Source organism: Phaethon aethereus (genome assembly GCF_964289735.1).
Source record: "Phaethon aethereus genome assembly, contig: HAP1_SCAFFOLD_313, whole genome shotgun sequence".
Taxonomy (NCBI): Eukaryota; Metazoa; Chordata; class Aves; order Phaethontiformes; family Phaethontidae; genus Phaethon; species Phaethon aethereus.
In genome coordinates, this window is record NW_028114043.1 from 87,871 (window position 1) to 100,685 (window position 12,815).

The 12,815-nt window shown below is 40.5% G+C and overlaps 1 protein-coding gene across 1 annotated transcript in view; it reads left to right on the forward strand.

The window, feature by feature from the left end:
• Nucleotides 1–7,045: 7,045 nt before the first annotated feature.
• Nucleotides 7,046–12,815, forward strand: part of SMC6 (structural maintenance of chromosomes 6) — a gene marked incomplete at both ends in the record, with an annotated part of 30,998 nt that continues 25,228 nt past the window's right edge. The window contains 5 exons of the mRNA XM_082015915.1: nt 7,046–7,189; nt 8,411–8,528; nt 9,335–9,440; nt 11,648–11,784; nt 12,323–12,384. Coding sequence (XP_081872041.1) covers nt 7,046–7,189; nt 8,411–8,528; nt 9,335–9,440; nt 11,648–11,784; nt 12,323–12,384 — 567 coding nt within the window. The remainder of the gene's footprint in view (nt 7,190–8,410; nt 8,529–9,334; nt 9,441–11,647; nt 11,785–12,322; nt 12,385–12,815) is intronic.

Genomic DNA, 12,815 nt, shown 5'->3' on the forward strand with positions numbered 1-12,815 from the left:
GCAAAAAAGGGAGATGTCTTTTTTGATGTTATCATTTGGTTCCTGCCAGTCTACATCAATAGACTTTTTAACAAAAAACTGTGTCAGTGTTTTCCTAAACATTGTTATGGAATGTCACATGGTACTTAAATAACAGGAAAGACAAATACACTAAAAACACATTTTGTAAGATTACAAATAATAAAGAAAAAAGTATAAAAACCGTGAAGACTAAAAAACCCCACTTTTTTCATGATGAGAGGAGGTATTGTTATTTGAGGATAGAAGTTTTCCTTACCCCCTTTCAATGTATAGCTAAGGTTGAGCTATGAAAGCCTGTGCAACCTACTAGTCCTTGCTTTTTTGAGCACATTCTGTAAAATATTTAGATCTGTACCCTGTAAACAAACAGATCTACTACTTTTAATAGGAGTGACTTGTGTATTCAGATTTTATTGAGGAGCTTCATCCATCACAAGCCTCCAGTCTTCTTAGAGAGACAGTAACTTCCAAAGAAGGGAGATTGAATCTGATTGTTTTCATATACTTACAAATCACTGAAGACACTATGCTATTATAAGATCATTGACAGGAAATATAATGTAAAAAAGCTCATGAAAAACCTTCTCAATTTTGCATTGAGCCTGAATGCTATATAGCTTTTATGTTTTATAAATCGTGTTTTAAGACTATATTCTGCTCTACTAAGTTTTTTTTACACAGACAGAAAAGCAAGCCAGTTACTGGAAAACAACTACAGAAGACATTTAACACAAGTTTTGTTCACGCAGATATGCTTTCACTCATTGCCAAAGTAACTTGCAAAGACTGCCAAGCATAACCTATATGTCTGACCCAGAGGCCTCAAAAAAAAAAAAAAAAAGGAAAAAATAAAAAAAGAAGGCAGCCCACGACACATTTTTACCAACTTTCCCACTTCCTCTCTGTGCTCCTCTAGCCTGGCACAGCTTTGGCAATAAATCTGAGCACCTGAAGCACAGCAGTGACGTGCTTCAGCATTTTACAGATTCCTCCTTAACCTCCTACTTTTCCTCTCCCTCCGCCCCCCCCGAGACGAAAACAAAACCGAGAAGTTGCCTGAAAGCGAAATAACCAGACACGCAGGCATCTTGAGTACAAGCATCTAAAACTCCCGCCCCGACGCGTGCTAGAGAGAATGATGCGCCGCACAGACACGCACGGGCGCTTCCCTGACCCGCTGTCTCCGAGGGAGGACAAGCCTTCCGGAGGGCGCTCGAGAGGACTGCGGGCCCAACGCCCGGACTCCAGGTTTGGTGCAGGGGCCTCCTCCCTCGCAACGCTCCCTCCTTCCCGCCCGCGAACGGACGCCTGCGGAGCTGAGGCCGGGGCGCCGTGAGGCCCCCAACGCCTCCGGCGAAGGCGACTCAACCTTCGTGGAAGGGTTCGGTAGACACTTACATCCCGGTTTGAGCCCCGAGCAGGCCCAGCCGCTTGCTCACGCGGCTGTCCACAGGGACGGGGAGGGAAGGACCGCTCACCCGCGCCGCGCTCCTCAGCCTCAAACGGTCGTCCCCGGCAGGCGCCGCCCCAGCGGCAGCTCCGCCCCTCCGAAAATGGCGGGCGCACGGAAACGGCCCCCTGGGGGCGCAGGGTGGGAGCGCGCAGGCGCCGCGCCCGCGGCGGCTCTTCCGTTGCTGCCGGGTGACCGCGCCGTCCCGCGCTTCCACCCTCTCGCTGCGCGCGGCGTAGGACCTTCCCAGGGCTAGAGCTCGCGGCGGCTGTAACGGCCCCGCCGACGTTGAGGAGAGGTAGGCGAGGGGCGGGCGACCGGTGCCGTGGTGGCTGGGGGCGCTTCTGTTGTCTGGGAGCGGGGCGCGGCTGGGAGGGAGGCCGGCCGGCCGCAGGGCAGGCGGTGGCGTCTGCCCCCGGCCCGGCGTGCAGTGTCAGAGCTGGGCTGGGCTGGGAGCCCCGTGCCCCGCCGCGCCGACCCTGCCCGCGCCGGGGTGGCCTGCGCAGAGGGTCTTGCGGGGGCACGCCGGAAGCCGCAGCCGGCCGTTGCCGCCCGCTGCCCAGCACGGTTGCCCTGCCTGGTGTGAGGGCTCCCCGCCGGGTGCCCGGCGCGGCCCATCGGCAGCCGGCGCTGCGAAGGCGGGGAGGAAGAGCGTAAGCACAGGGCAGCGGCTGCCGCCGCCGCCTGGGCTTTCCAGCTGCGGAGGGACCAGTGTCGCTTCTCTGGGAGGTGAGTGGCTCCTTCTAAGCCAAGCAAGAGACACCCGTGGGATTGGAGGTGTGAGGCGGGGGGATTTCTGCCTCTTTTTCTTTCTGCCTCCCCACAGGGGAGTCGGAGCTGCCTTCTGTGCTGCTGTTGTCACAGTGCCTTTGCAGTGGCTCGATGGGATGGTGTAGACTTCCTGTGCGTTGGCTGTGAATTGTCAGTCATGTAGTCTAACACGGGGCATCTGGTTTGGATAGCCTCTAAAATGTATGGCACTCTGCTGTGGTCTATGAAGCTAGGCTTCTGACTTCAGTCCTCTGAAACACGTGCCTTTCGAGTACAACAGTGTATGTTCCCTTCCTTCATTATTATAAACCACTAGAGTTACTTTGTAATTTACTTATCACTGTCTTTGTGTCTGTTTACACAAATGTAGTGTGCTATACATCAGCAGAAGACCACAACTCTTTTCTTCCTCTTCTCCAAGCCTATGCCTTTGCTTTTCTCCCAGATCTTGCGCTCATCCTGCCGTAGGTCTGCTCCGACGTCCTCTCGCTGCCTCTGTTTTGCTACCTGGACGAAAGGCAATCCAGGTTGCAGCAGGTCTGGGTGCAGAGTGGTTGAAGTGGATGTTCTGAGCAGCAGCTGCTACCTGCCTTATGCGGACAGCAGGCCAACAGGAGGCTGCTAGAAAACCGGTGGAGTGGTTTTGGTGGCAGTAGGTTGGTTGTGTCTGCTCTGAGTGAGGCCGACCGTGACTAGCCAGATAGGGAAAGGGGAAAACAGTTGTAGTCCTGCACTGCAATGGGAACTGTGGAAAAAGATGCCATTGGTTACGTTGGAACATGGGTGGGCATCAATGCACGTTGCTTCCAGTGGATGCAGCCTCTGTTTTCCCATACTTCGATGTTAACAGGGTAAATACTTTTCTGCTATGACTTGTAATAGTCCTAATAGCTTTATACAGCACATTTGGGGATTGCATTTTTTTCGTGCACTCGTTATGTGCATAACAATTACTTGTAGTGATCCTGTGATTTTTTTTTTTATAATTGGATCTGTCTTGCCCTTATTTGTTCCCAGTTTATAGCTCCAGATTTTCTTCCTAGCTGTATGCTTTTACATTCCATGATAGCGAAGTTCATTTTCTGTCTTAAATAAGTACTTTTATTTTGTCTTTCTCAATAACAGTCAGGTTCTCGTTTGAATTATTAATGTTCCTGACTCTGTCATCACAAGTTTCTGTTAACATAGTCCTACTTTGTATTGCAATATAAACATAAATTTAAATTTTGGTTTTTAAATATGATGCCTGGTCCATTAAAAAAACCTTCTGTTAATGTTTGTCAGTAGTGTCCATTGTTGGCTTCTCATTATTCTACATATCTTAAAGTACTTGTACTAATGTATGTTTGTGCCACTTTAATTGTTTCCAATATAGTGCTACACATTTTAATAACCTTCAGATAGGTCAGATCGGCTGCTTTTCCTTTGCCTCGAATAGTTAGTCCCAAACTATTGTTAAAGTCATGGTAAGCGGTGCCGAGACTGAAGTAAAGGATTTTTTTCAATTAAAAGCTTAATGAAGAAAATTAGGTGTGTCTTGGTGTGAGAGTTTTGGGAGCAATTAATGTAAAAAAAAAAAAAAAGGAACTTTTTCTGTCAAAAATGTCAAGATGATCTAAAGATAAAATTCAAATATAGGTGTCATTTTCTATGGGGTGTTTTTTTGGATGTTGATTATTTCTTCCTTTACATTTTAAAGCTTTGCTTCTTTGGAAGTCTTGTTAGTGGATGACTCCTTGCTGCAGTCAGTTTCTCTTTTCTTCTGGCTTTTTTGTACTCAATGTAGGTATTGCATCCACTGGTACTTGTCATAATAATCTCTGAGGCTACTTCAGTAAAACTTGCTTGTGGCTTTAGTTAAGTTTTGTTTGCAGTACTAGCTCTTCAAGAGTTCCGGGGTGCAGACTGTTCTGTCCTTTGCCTTCGTCATGCTTAGATTGTGTGAGGGAGTTTTCTTTTAGGTTATTTTGTTCTGTTTTCGACTTTTATGCTCTCTTTTTCTTAAATGACCATATAGCGTTGGAACTCACAGCTCCAATCTTTAGTTTGGATGTTTATAATTACAATATTTAAATCTTGTGTTTTCCCTTCTTTCTAGAGAGAGATTTCAATGGAATAGCAGATTGAATGCATGCTTGTCTTCATATTGGGGTGATGGATGAATTACAAGAGCATACAAGTGTCTCTTTCCTGGTCTGAGTAATTTAAACATAAAGACGTGTTTATGTAGGAAACCGAAAGTAGCATAGCAAAAGGTATGTAACTGAATCATGAAGTGTATTTGCTCCTTGGTTTCTGTGTGTCTGGTATTGAACTGTGTAACATAAAATGGAAATGACAGATTCCCTGTAAATACTTAATGGACATAATAATCTACTGTTTGATCCGAAATCCCTGCCGTACGAAATTATTACAAGAATGTCAGATGGGAAGTTCATTGCATTTGTGCATTTGCTTTGAATTTTATTAATTGCACTTAATGGAAAGAGATGGATATTATTTTTTCATTATCATTTAGATGCTGTGTCAAAGAAAATTAATGAGGGAATTATTAGACAGTGTAGTTTATAAAACAGTCAGTGAATATCTGGAATGGAAATTAAATACTCTTTGTAATGATGTAACAGATTTTAATGTCGTGGTATTTTGTGTAATACCTGCTATTTTCTGTGATGATCGGTAGTATGAGCTATCTGACCTTTCACCAGTTGACATGAAGCTGTAGTCTGACCCAAGCATTAAGCTGACACAAGTAAAAGAAGCTGCTCAAAAAAGCACTCTCTCCACAGTGACCCAAACGAACTGATCTGCATGGTGAAATGGTTGGGAACTTACCTTGTTTAAAAACAAAAAAGTTTTTGCCTGCATTAATTTTCAGTAGAATCAGTGCCTTGAGACAGCTTATTATTGTGCTGTGTAAAGAGTTGCTTGAACTCAGGGAGATGAGACAGAAGAGGCAGAGGGAGGAAAGGCTGTTCCTCTCTTGTTCTTACAGCTAGTTCTTGTGACTAAATCTGTAATTTAACAGTCTTTATTTCACTGAATTCTCTGGGGATTCTTCAAGTTATTAATCTTAAAACATTTAAAGAGAGAATGTGGAGCAAGACCCACAGAGGAGATATGGGGGGGCCCCCAAAAGCTTTAACAAGGGGGCCCCATGGGGCTCTGGGACTGTGCATTGCACAGCTGGAACAGCGGTGCTGATCCACGCAGCGCTCTCATGGATCGTGTCATCTCCCCTGCAGGACCCAGGAACTGTTAGACTGACCTGCCTGCCTTCTCCTGGATTGTCCCATCTGTCCTGTGGGACAAGGAGGTGGTCACTCATTATCATTAAATGTATCTGTGACTATAAGTGTTCTGGTGTCCAAGCCCCCAGTGTGTTTAATCTCCACGCAGTCAGTTTGGTCTCAAACCATGACACGTGGTTAGCTACTTTGGGCCTGCAATGTCTTTAATGCTGGTCATTCTTTGCTTTCCTGTGCTCCACCCCATCTAAAAAAAAAGTTATTTATTTTTTTTAAATAAACTCAGCCTACTCTTAGGCCATGTGTCCTGCAGTGATCGTTCTATAGCAGTGGATATTAATTACATTTAATGCCTCTGAATTTTGCTCGTACAGGTGAGATGTATTTAAGTTCGCTGCCACCTTTCCTAAAAGGCAGCCCTAGATTAAATTCTAGTAAACAAAGTTGTCTGAGTAGGAGAGCATACTCCATTTCAGAAACTTTTTGACATCGGAAGACTGTGCATCTGATGTCAGTTTTGGCTTGTTTTGGACACTTACCAGTAGATGACTTAACTACTGGCAAATAAAAAGATTGTGCATTGCCTTTGTATAAATAGGACCTTGCTTCTACTTTGGGCAAAAGTATGTGAACTTTCCTGTTTTGTGTAGTGCTTTGGGACTCTAGGTATGAAGAATGTAATATGTACTTTTGGGGGAATAAAAAAACATTCCCTAAGATTACAGTTACAGAAAATGTGAGATTTTGACTAATCTTGATGCCTGTTGTTTCAGTTTTATGTGACTTCGGTAGACGTTGTTACTTTTGCAGGATTCATTTCTGACCAGTCACATTAGTGCAGGAAGTTTGTGTGTTATTTATTCATTTGCAGACAAAATGTGGATGTATGTTCTCTATATAGAGAATTGTTAGCCTGCATTAGTAAAATAATAGCAGTTCACAGTTTACTGTGATCACATTACACTGCCACCTTTACACAAAAGCAGGGTGGCTGTGTGCAAGAAACAGCACAGGGGCAATGCTATGAATCTGAATTTTCCTTTATTTTGTTTTAATGTGTTCTGCATATTACTTTTCTAGGCATTTGTCAACCACATAATTGATACATTTTCTCTTTGGCTGCGCAGCTGACTTTAATCAAATGTGCATTGATGCTGCTGATCATATTATGATAGTTATGTACTTTTTACAACTTCATCTTCAACTCCATTACTAACCAAAAACAACTCCAGCAAATATCCCAAAGCCTAATGTAGCAAGGAAAACAGAATCAAGGTTGGTTTTGTTGCTAATCAAGAAAAAAATTCAGCTTGATTAGAATAATGAAGTTGTGTTTCTTTCGTTCTAATACAACTTCTTCATAGTAAGCTTAGGCTTAAATTCACTGAGAATTCAGTACTGAAAAAACATTCGTTTCTTGCAACATTTGCTATGATCTTAATATTTCTTTTACCAAAGTAAATAAATTGGTATGTCTGTGCTATCATCTGTAGGTATGTTTTCATCTAGAAGACTGAAACCTACAATCTTTCTTTACTTTCATTTTTCAGTACCCATGGGCAAGAGAAAGGAAGAAAGTATTTCAAAGCCTGGATCCCACAAAAGACAGAGACAAGAATACACAGATGAACATAGCGATGAGTCTACTGAAGAAGAAAATTCACAGTCTTCAGCTGGTAGTAATTTCTCTTTACTGTCGGTAAGTTGTTTAAAAAATTGCAGGGAGGAGATATAAGAAAAAGTTGATATAAAAAAAGTTATGTGCATTTGGTTGATGTTGAAATAAACGTCTTGCATGTAGCCTTCAGTGGAACCAAGATAAAAGAAGCTCGAGGTAATGTCTGCAAAGAGGATTTCTGCATGAGTTCATATTACCGTACATCTTTTGAGTCATGTAGTTATAACACTTGATCATAAAATAGTAGTATTCATTCTATAAAACCAGAATACTGTTGAGGCTGTCAAATAACCAAATAAAGGAAACAGATTTTGTTTGATAGAAGTATGGTATATTTGGTTTATGGTTGTAATAAAAGCAGAGACAATATTGAGAAAACAAATTATTTACTAGAAGAAGCACCAAGTACTTGTTTGTTTTGCATAGCTGACACTTTCAAATGACTAAAAAAATCAAGTGTTTGAAATGCATATTTTGATGAAAATGAAACTTGAAAACAGAAATACCACTTTTTTTGTAGTCTTCTGTAATAGTTGGATTCCAGTTTGATGGAGGATTTTAAAAAAATAATTGCTGAAATTACGGATACTGTGTGTATTATAAGACACCGTGGTTGATTTTTTTATATGCAGATGAGTTATTCCTCACTTCATTTTCTTGAACAGCAGCTGCTCTGTGTCATTTGTTTGTTTATTTTTTCTGAGGACTTTGCTTTCTTAGAAAACATTGCTTGTCTAAAGCACTGGCGACAAAACTAAAATTTGCTGTGAAAACAATACCTCATCAGTTGAACAGTGGGCTGTCCCATTTCTAGTTTCATTTCCTCGTTCCTGATCTAATTTAATTTCCCTTGTTCTAGGCTGTGCTAAGAATTCTCACAAATGGTATTATTTAAGTAACAAAAAAATCTTTCTATGATGCTCTTTACTGCTATGACACTTGTATAGAACCTATGATCTTAATTTTTTATATTGTATTAATTCTAAGTTAGTTATGGGGAGAACTGAAAGTTACTACGGGTGAGTGATCAGCTTTGATAACTGTTTTCCTCTCATTTTATTACATAACTGCTCTGTAGCAAGCAACTTTTCATAGTGTCATGAAACCCTTCTGATTTCCTTGTAGTTTGTAACTATTCGTGTTTCATATAGTGCAGCTGTTTGGATTCTCATCATAGTGGGTTTTTTTTTAATATCTCATCAAAATGCATACATACACCAGTTTTAATTGTTAATTCTTTAGACTGCAGGGGAAGTTGGGATAATTGAAAGTATCCAGCTAAAGAACTTTATGTGCCATTCGATGTTGGGGCCTTTTCAGTTTGGATCAAATCTCAATTTTGTTGTTGGAAACAATGGAAGTAAGTATTAGTTGCATCATTTCTTTGTCAAAGAACACTTTTGTTCTATAATTTGGAAGATGAAATTTTTATTTGAAAAAGAATTACTAGCTATCTTTTCAGAATGGAGACAGATTCACTTTTGGACTTGGGAACCGCACAAGTCTATCCCAGTAGTTCAAGGCTGGTGAAAAATTTAGGTCTTCAAATTTGGAGATTTGCAAAAGATACTATGAATATAAATCTTTTCATACCTAAATCATACATAAATTTATATTTAAACTAAATGTAATCATATGTTCATTATTAAATGCACAGTAATTTTCCAAGTATGTGTCATATAGCAACTGTTATAGGAGAAGGAAGTGATACTTATTTATGCAAGTTTGCTTCTTTTGGAGAGAGAATTTCAAAAATTAAACATAAAATTTGAAAGGGAGCTTAAAACCTTTCAGATGATTATATAAATGGTAATATACTTTTGATTTCTTTTGTTGTATACATGTTTTCTGTATGCTTGTAAGGAAGGGGAGATTCTTTCCTTCTGACGTAGGGCATCTTGTTGAATGCAAATTGCTAAATAGAATTAACAGAAGTTTGGCTCAGAATGTTTTGGGTTTTTTTTTTGTTTTGTTTTAAGGGAGAACCTTGGAAGTGGTGGATATTTTTCTAGAGTTATTGCTATTTTATGTGTTTGTTCAATAAAGACAGAATTTGGACTTTAAGTCCATGAACACATAAGCAGTCAAACAAAATCTGTAATATGGGTAAACTGGATAAAGAGTTACAAGATTTTTTTTTTTAAAAGTTCAATGCTTCTATTACAGGTGGAAAAAGTTCTGTATTAACTGCTCTAATTGTTGGCCTTGGTGGAAAAGCCACTGCAACTAATAGAGGTTCCTCATTAAAAATGTTTGTACGAGATGGAGAGACGTAAGTAAAACTGAGAAAGTTTTAAGGTTGAACATGTTGTTTAGTGATTTTGATTCAGGTTAGCTGATCAGTTTTCTATTTGTCTTCGTTTTCTCTGTTCTCTTATTGGATCTACCAGATTTGAATAAAAAGCATAACACTGAAGAGACCACATTTAGACCAAAAAACCCCAAAACTACAAACACAAACCACATCAGAAATTTTACCAGTAATTTACCAGTAGTATACCGTTATCTCTGAACTAGCTAACATAGTGATAATGTCCTGCGTTTTGCCCAGTTCTTGTGTATTGCTTCTATAATGTACTTGAATATCCTACAGAAAAATTGAGTTCATTAGAAAAAATTCATAGGAAACTAGTTATCATTGTTCTGTGAGCAATGAGGTTAATTCTTTTTCTGCCTTTCTGGTGACATGAATGAATATACAATATAAAGACCTTGACAGGTGGTTTACTAAACATGCAGGAAGTGGATTCATGTCTGCTGCAAGAGTGGGGATATCATGATTAGGGGAATTAATAAAAAGATAGGGGAGGATGTTTAAAAGTTTACATTTACATAAAGCTGTAACTCAGTGCCCCAGGCTTTTCCTTTCAGAGGTCCTTGGAGTAAAATTGTTGGCAGTACCTCCCTTACGTATAACAACTTAATGTTTCAGCGTTCACTTGAGAAACAGAAAATCTGAATTCAAAAGTGAAATAACATCTCATCTTTTCCAGAAGAACACCTTAAGCATTCTGCTATAGAATATTTCATAGAATCATAGCATAGTTTGGGTTGGAACCTTTAAAGGCCATCTAGTCCAACCCACCTGCAATGAGCAGGGACATCTTCAAGTAGATCAGGTTGCTTACAGCCCCGTCCAACCTCACCTGGAACGTTTCCAGGGATGGGGCATCGACCACCTCTCTGGGCAACCTGTGCCAGTGTTTCACTACCCTCGTTGAGAAACATTTATTCCTTCTATCTAGCCTAAATCTACTGTCTTTTAGTTTAAAACTGTTACCCTTTGTCCTGTCACAACAGGCCCTGCTAAAATGTCTGTCCCCATCTTTCTTATAAGCCCCCTTGAAGTACTGGAGGGCTGCAGGAAGTACTGGAGCCTTCTCCAGGCTGAATAATGCCAACTCTCTCAGGCCTTTATTAGAAAGGTTTGCCTTATGACCAGGCTGTGAAACCACAAAGAAAGCATCTGCAAGCAGCAGTTAGAACAAATACTACTCTCACAGAACCACAGAATCACTAGGATGGAAAGGACCTTCAAGATCATCAAGTCCAACCATTAATCCAGCGCCACCATGTTCCCTAAACCATGTCCTGAAGCGCCACATCCACACGTTTTTTGAACACTTCCAGAGATGGCAACTCCACCACCTCCCTGGGCAGCCTGTTCCAATGCTTGACCACCCTCTCGTTGAAGAAATTTTTCCTAATATCCAATCTAAACCTCCCCTGGCACAACTCGAGACCATTTCCTCTCGTCCTATCGCTGGTTAGTTGGGAGAAGAGACCAACACCCACCTCACCACAACCCCCTTTCAGGTAGATGTAGAGAGTGATAAGGTCTCCTCTCAGCCTCCTCTTCTCCAGACTGAGCAACCCCAGTTCCCTCAGCCACTCCTCAGAAGGCTTGTGGTCCAGACCCCTCACCAGCTTTGTTGCCCTTCTCTGGACACGCTCCAGCAAGCTGTACAGGCAAAGTCACTTGCAGGCAAGTGTCCTGGATGGTGGTTGTTACATTTAATAGTTGCTGGCAAAAAAGTAACATCAAGCTCTGTGCTAGGCTCACTTTGGTTAGGGGTGGCTGTAGAAGCTAAGCAACTGTTTTCTACAGAAACCGATTTGGGGACAGGAGGAAAACCAAAAAGCAACTTGGTTCTGCAACCTAAAGAAGGAGCACATGGATGGGAAGGGAGGGTGGGGGAAATCTCACAACTATTTGCTTTTGGCTCATGATTTATCTGAAGTATAGAAGGTGCAAACAAGTCAGTGTGTGGCAGCCTTTCTGGCCATGTGTCTGCAATGCTGTTTTGGCTCAAACAACATAGATATATCTTGTTCTGATAGGTACTATGACTGACTTCCAGTTGTGACCCGTACAAGGCATGACAATTTTTGTGGAAAGTTAGAATGTTCTGATTTTTTTTTTTTTTTAAACGTTTGGAACTAATGCCAATTGTCTGTTTTATTATTTTTATGGTTTAGTTCTGCAGATATTTCCATAACATTGCGAAACCAAGGTAGAGATGCATTTAAACCAGAAGTATATGGCAGCTCTATTATTGTGAATCAGCATATTAATCTGGATGGAAGCAGAAATTACAGACTGAAAAGCAAATCTGGTTGGTGGTAGTTTTGTTTTGTTCTCAGTCTTAGAAGCTCTTCAAATGTTTTCATTGCTTTAAATGCCTTGTTGTTAGTACAGGATGATGTTTCTCATTTCATCATCCAAGGATAATGATGTCTATTTTTTTTGTGTTTACCTTAGACTAAGAATATTTTAGCATGACAGTAGTTGTGTCAAGTTCTGCATGATGTGACGTCATACAGTATCGTCTTTATGAAAATCTGCTTGTGTGATGAGGCTGAACATATTTTTAAGTCTTTCTGAGTTTTTGTTGAATTTGCTGATTAACCTAAATTCTGTCACAGTGGGTTTATGAGGCAAGGAGGGACTTCATGTACAAATGCAATTATATTGGAAAAATTAGAAAACTCAGCCAAACAGTGTTTCTTATATAGGACTAAACTGTGTTACAAAAAAACTAATCTCATTTTTCACATTTACTAAGAACCACTAGATTGAACAAAAGGCTAGGGCATTGTATGTCTCTCTGCTTTGGACCTATTGGTATTTTTCCTTTCTTTTTTTACCATTAGGGACCTTAATTTCTTCAAAGAAAGATGAACTCATAGGAATACTGGATCACTTCAATATACAGGTAATTGTTATAGTGTTTCAGTTCTGTGCAATTTAAGACATCAGCATGTTATGTTATAATTCTTCAAATAAAAAACAATGTTCCATTTTATTAAATGAAGAGAGGTTCACCTCTTCTGTGTTCTTTCAAGACTGAATAAAATGGCAAAAGAAAGTTGAAATTCATACTTCATAAAATGCAGAATAAGATTCTGTCCTAGACAGATAAGTATTTGCTATCATCTGTGAGCAATCTTGATGGAGTTGTATTTTTTAAATTTGTTTGTTTGTTTGTTGTTAGGGTTTGTTTTGTGGGGTTTTTTTTGTTTGTGTTTTTTTTTTTTTTAAGGGTAAGAGGAGCAGAAATCTTAATTTCTGGATCTGCCTCTCTCAAGCTTATTACTGAATTGCTGGGCACGGAACAGGGAGATGGTTTGCTCATTTTCATATGCA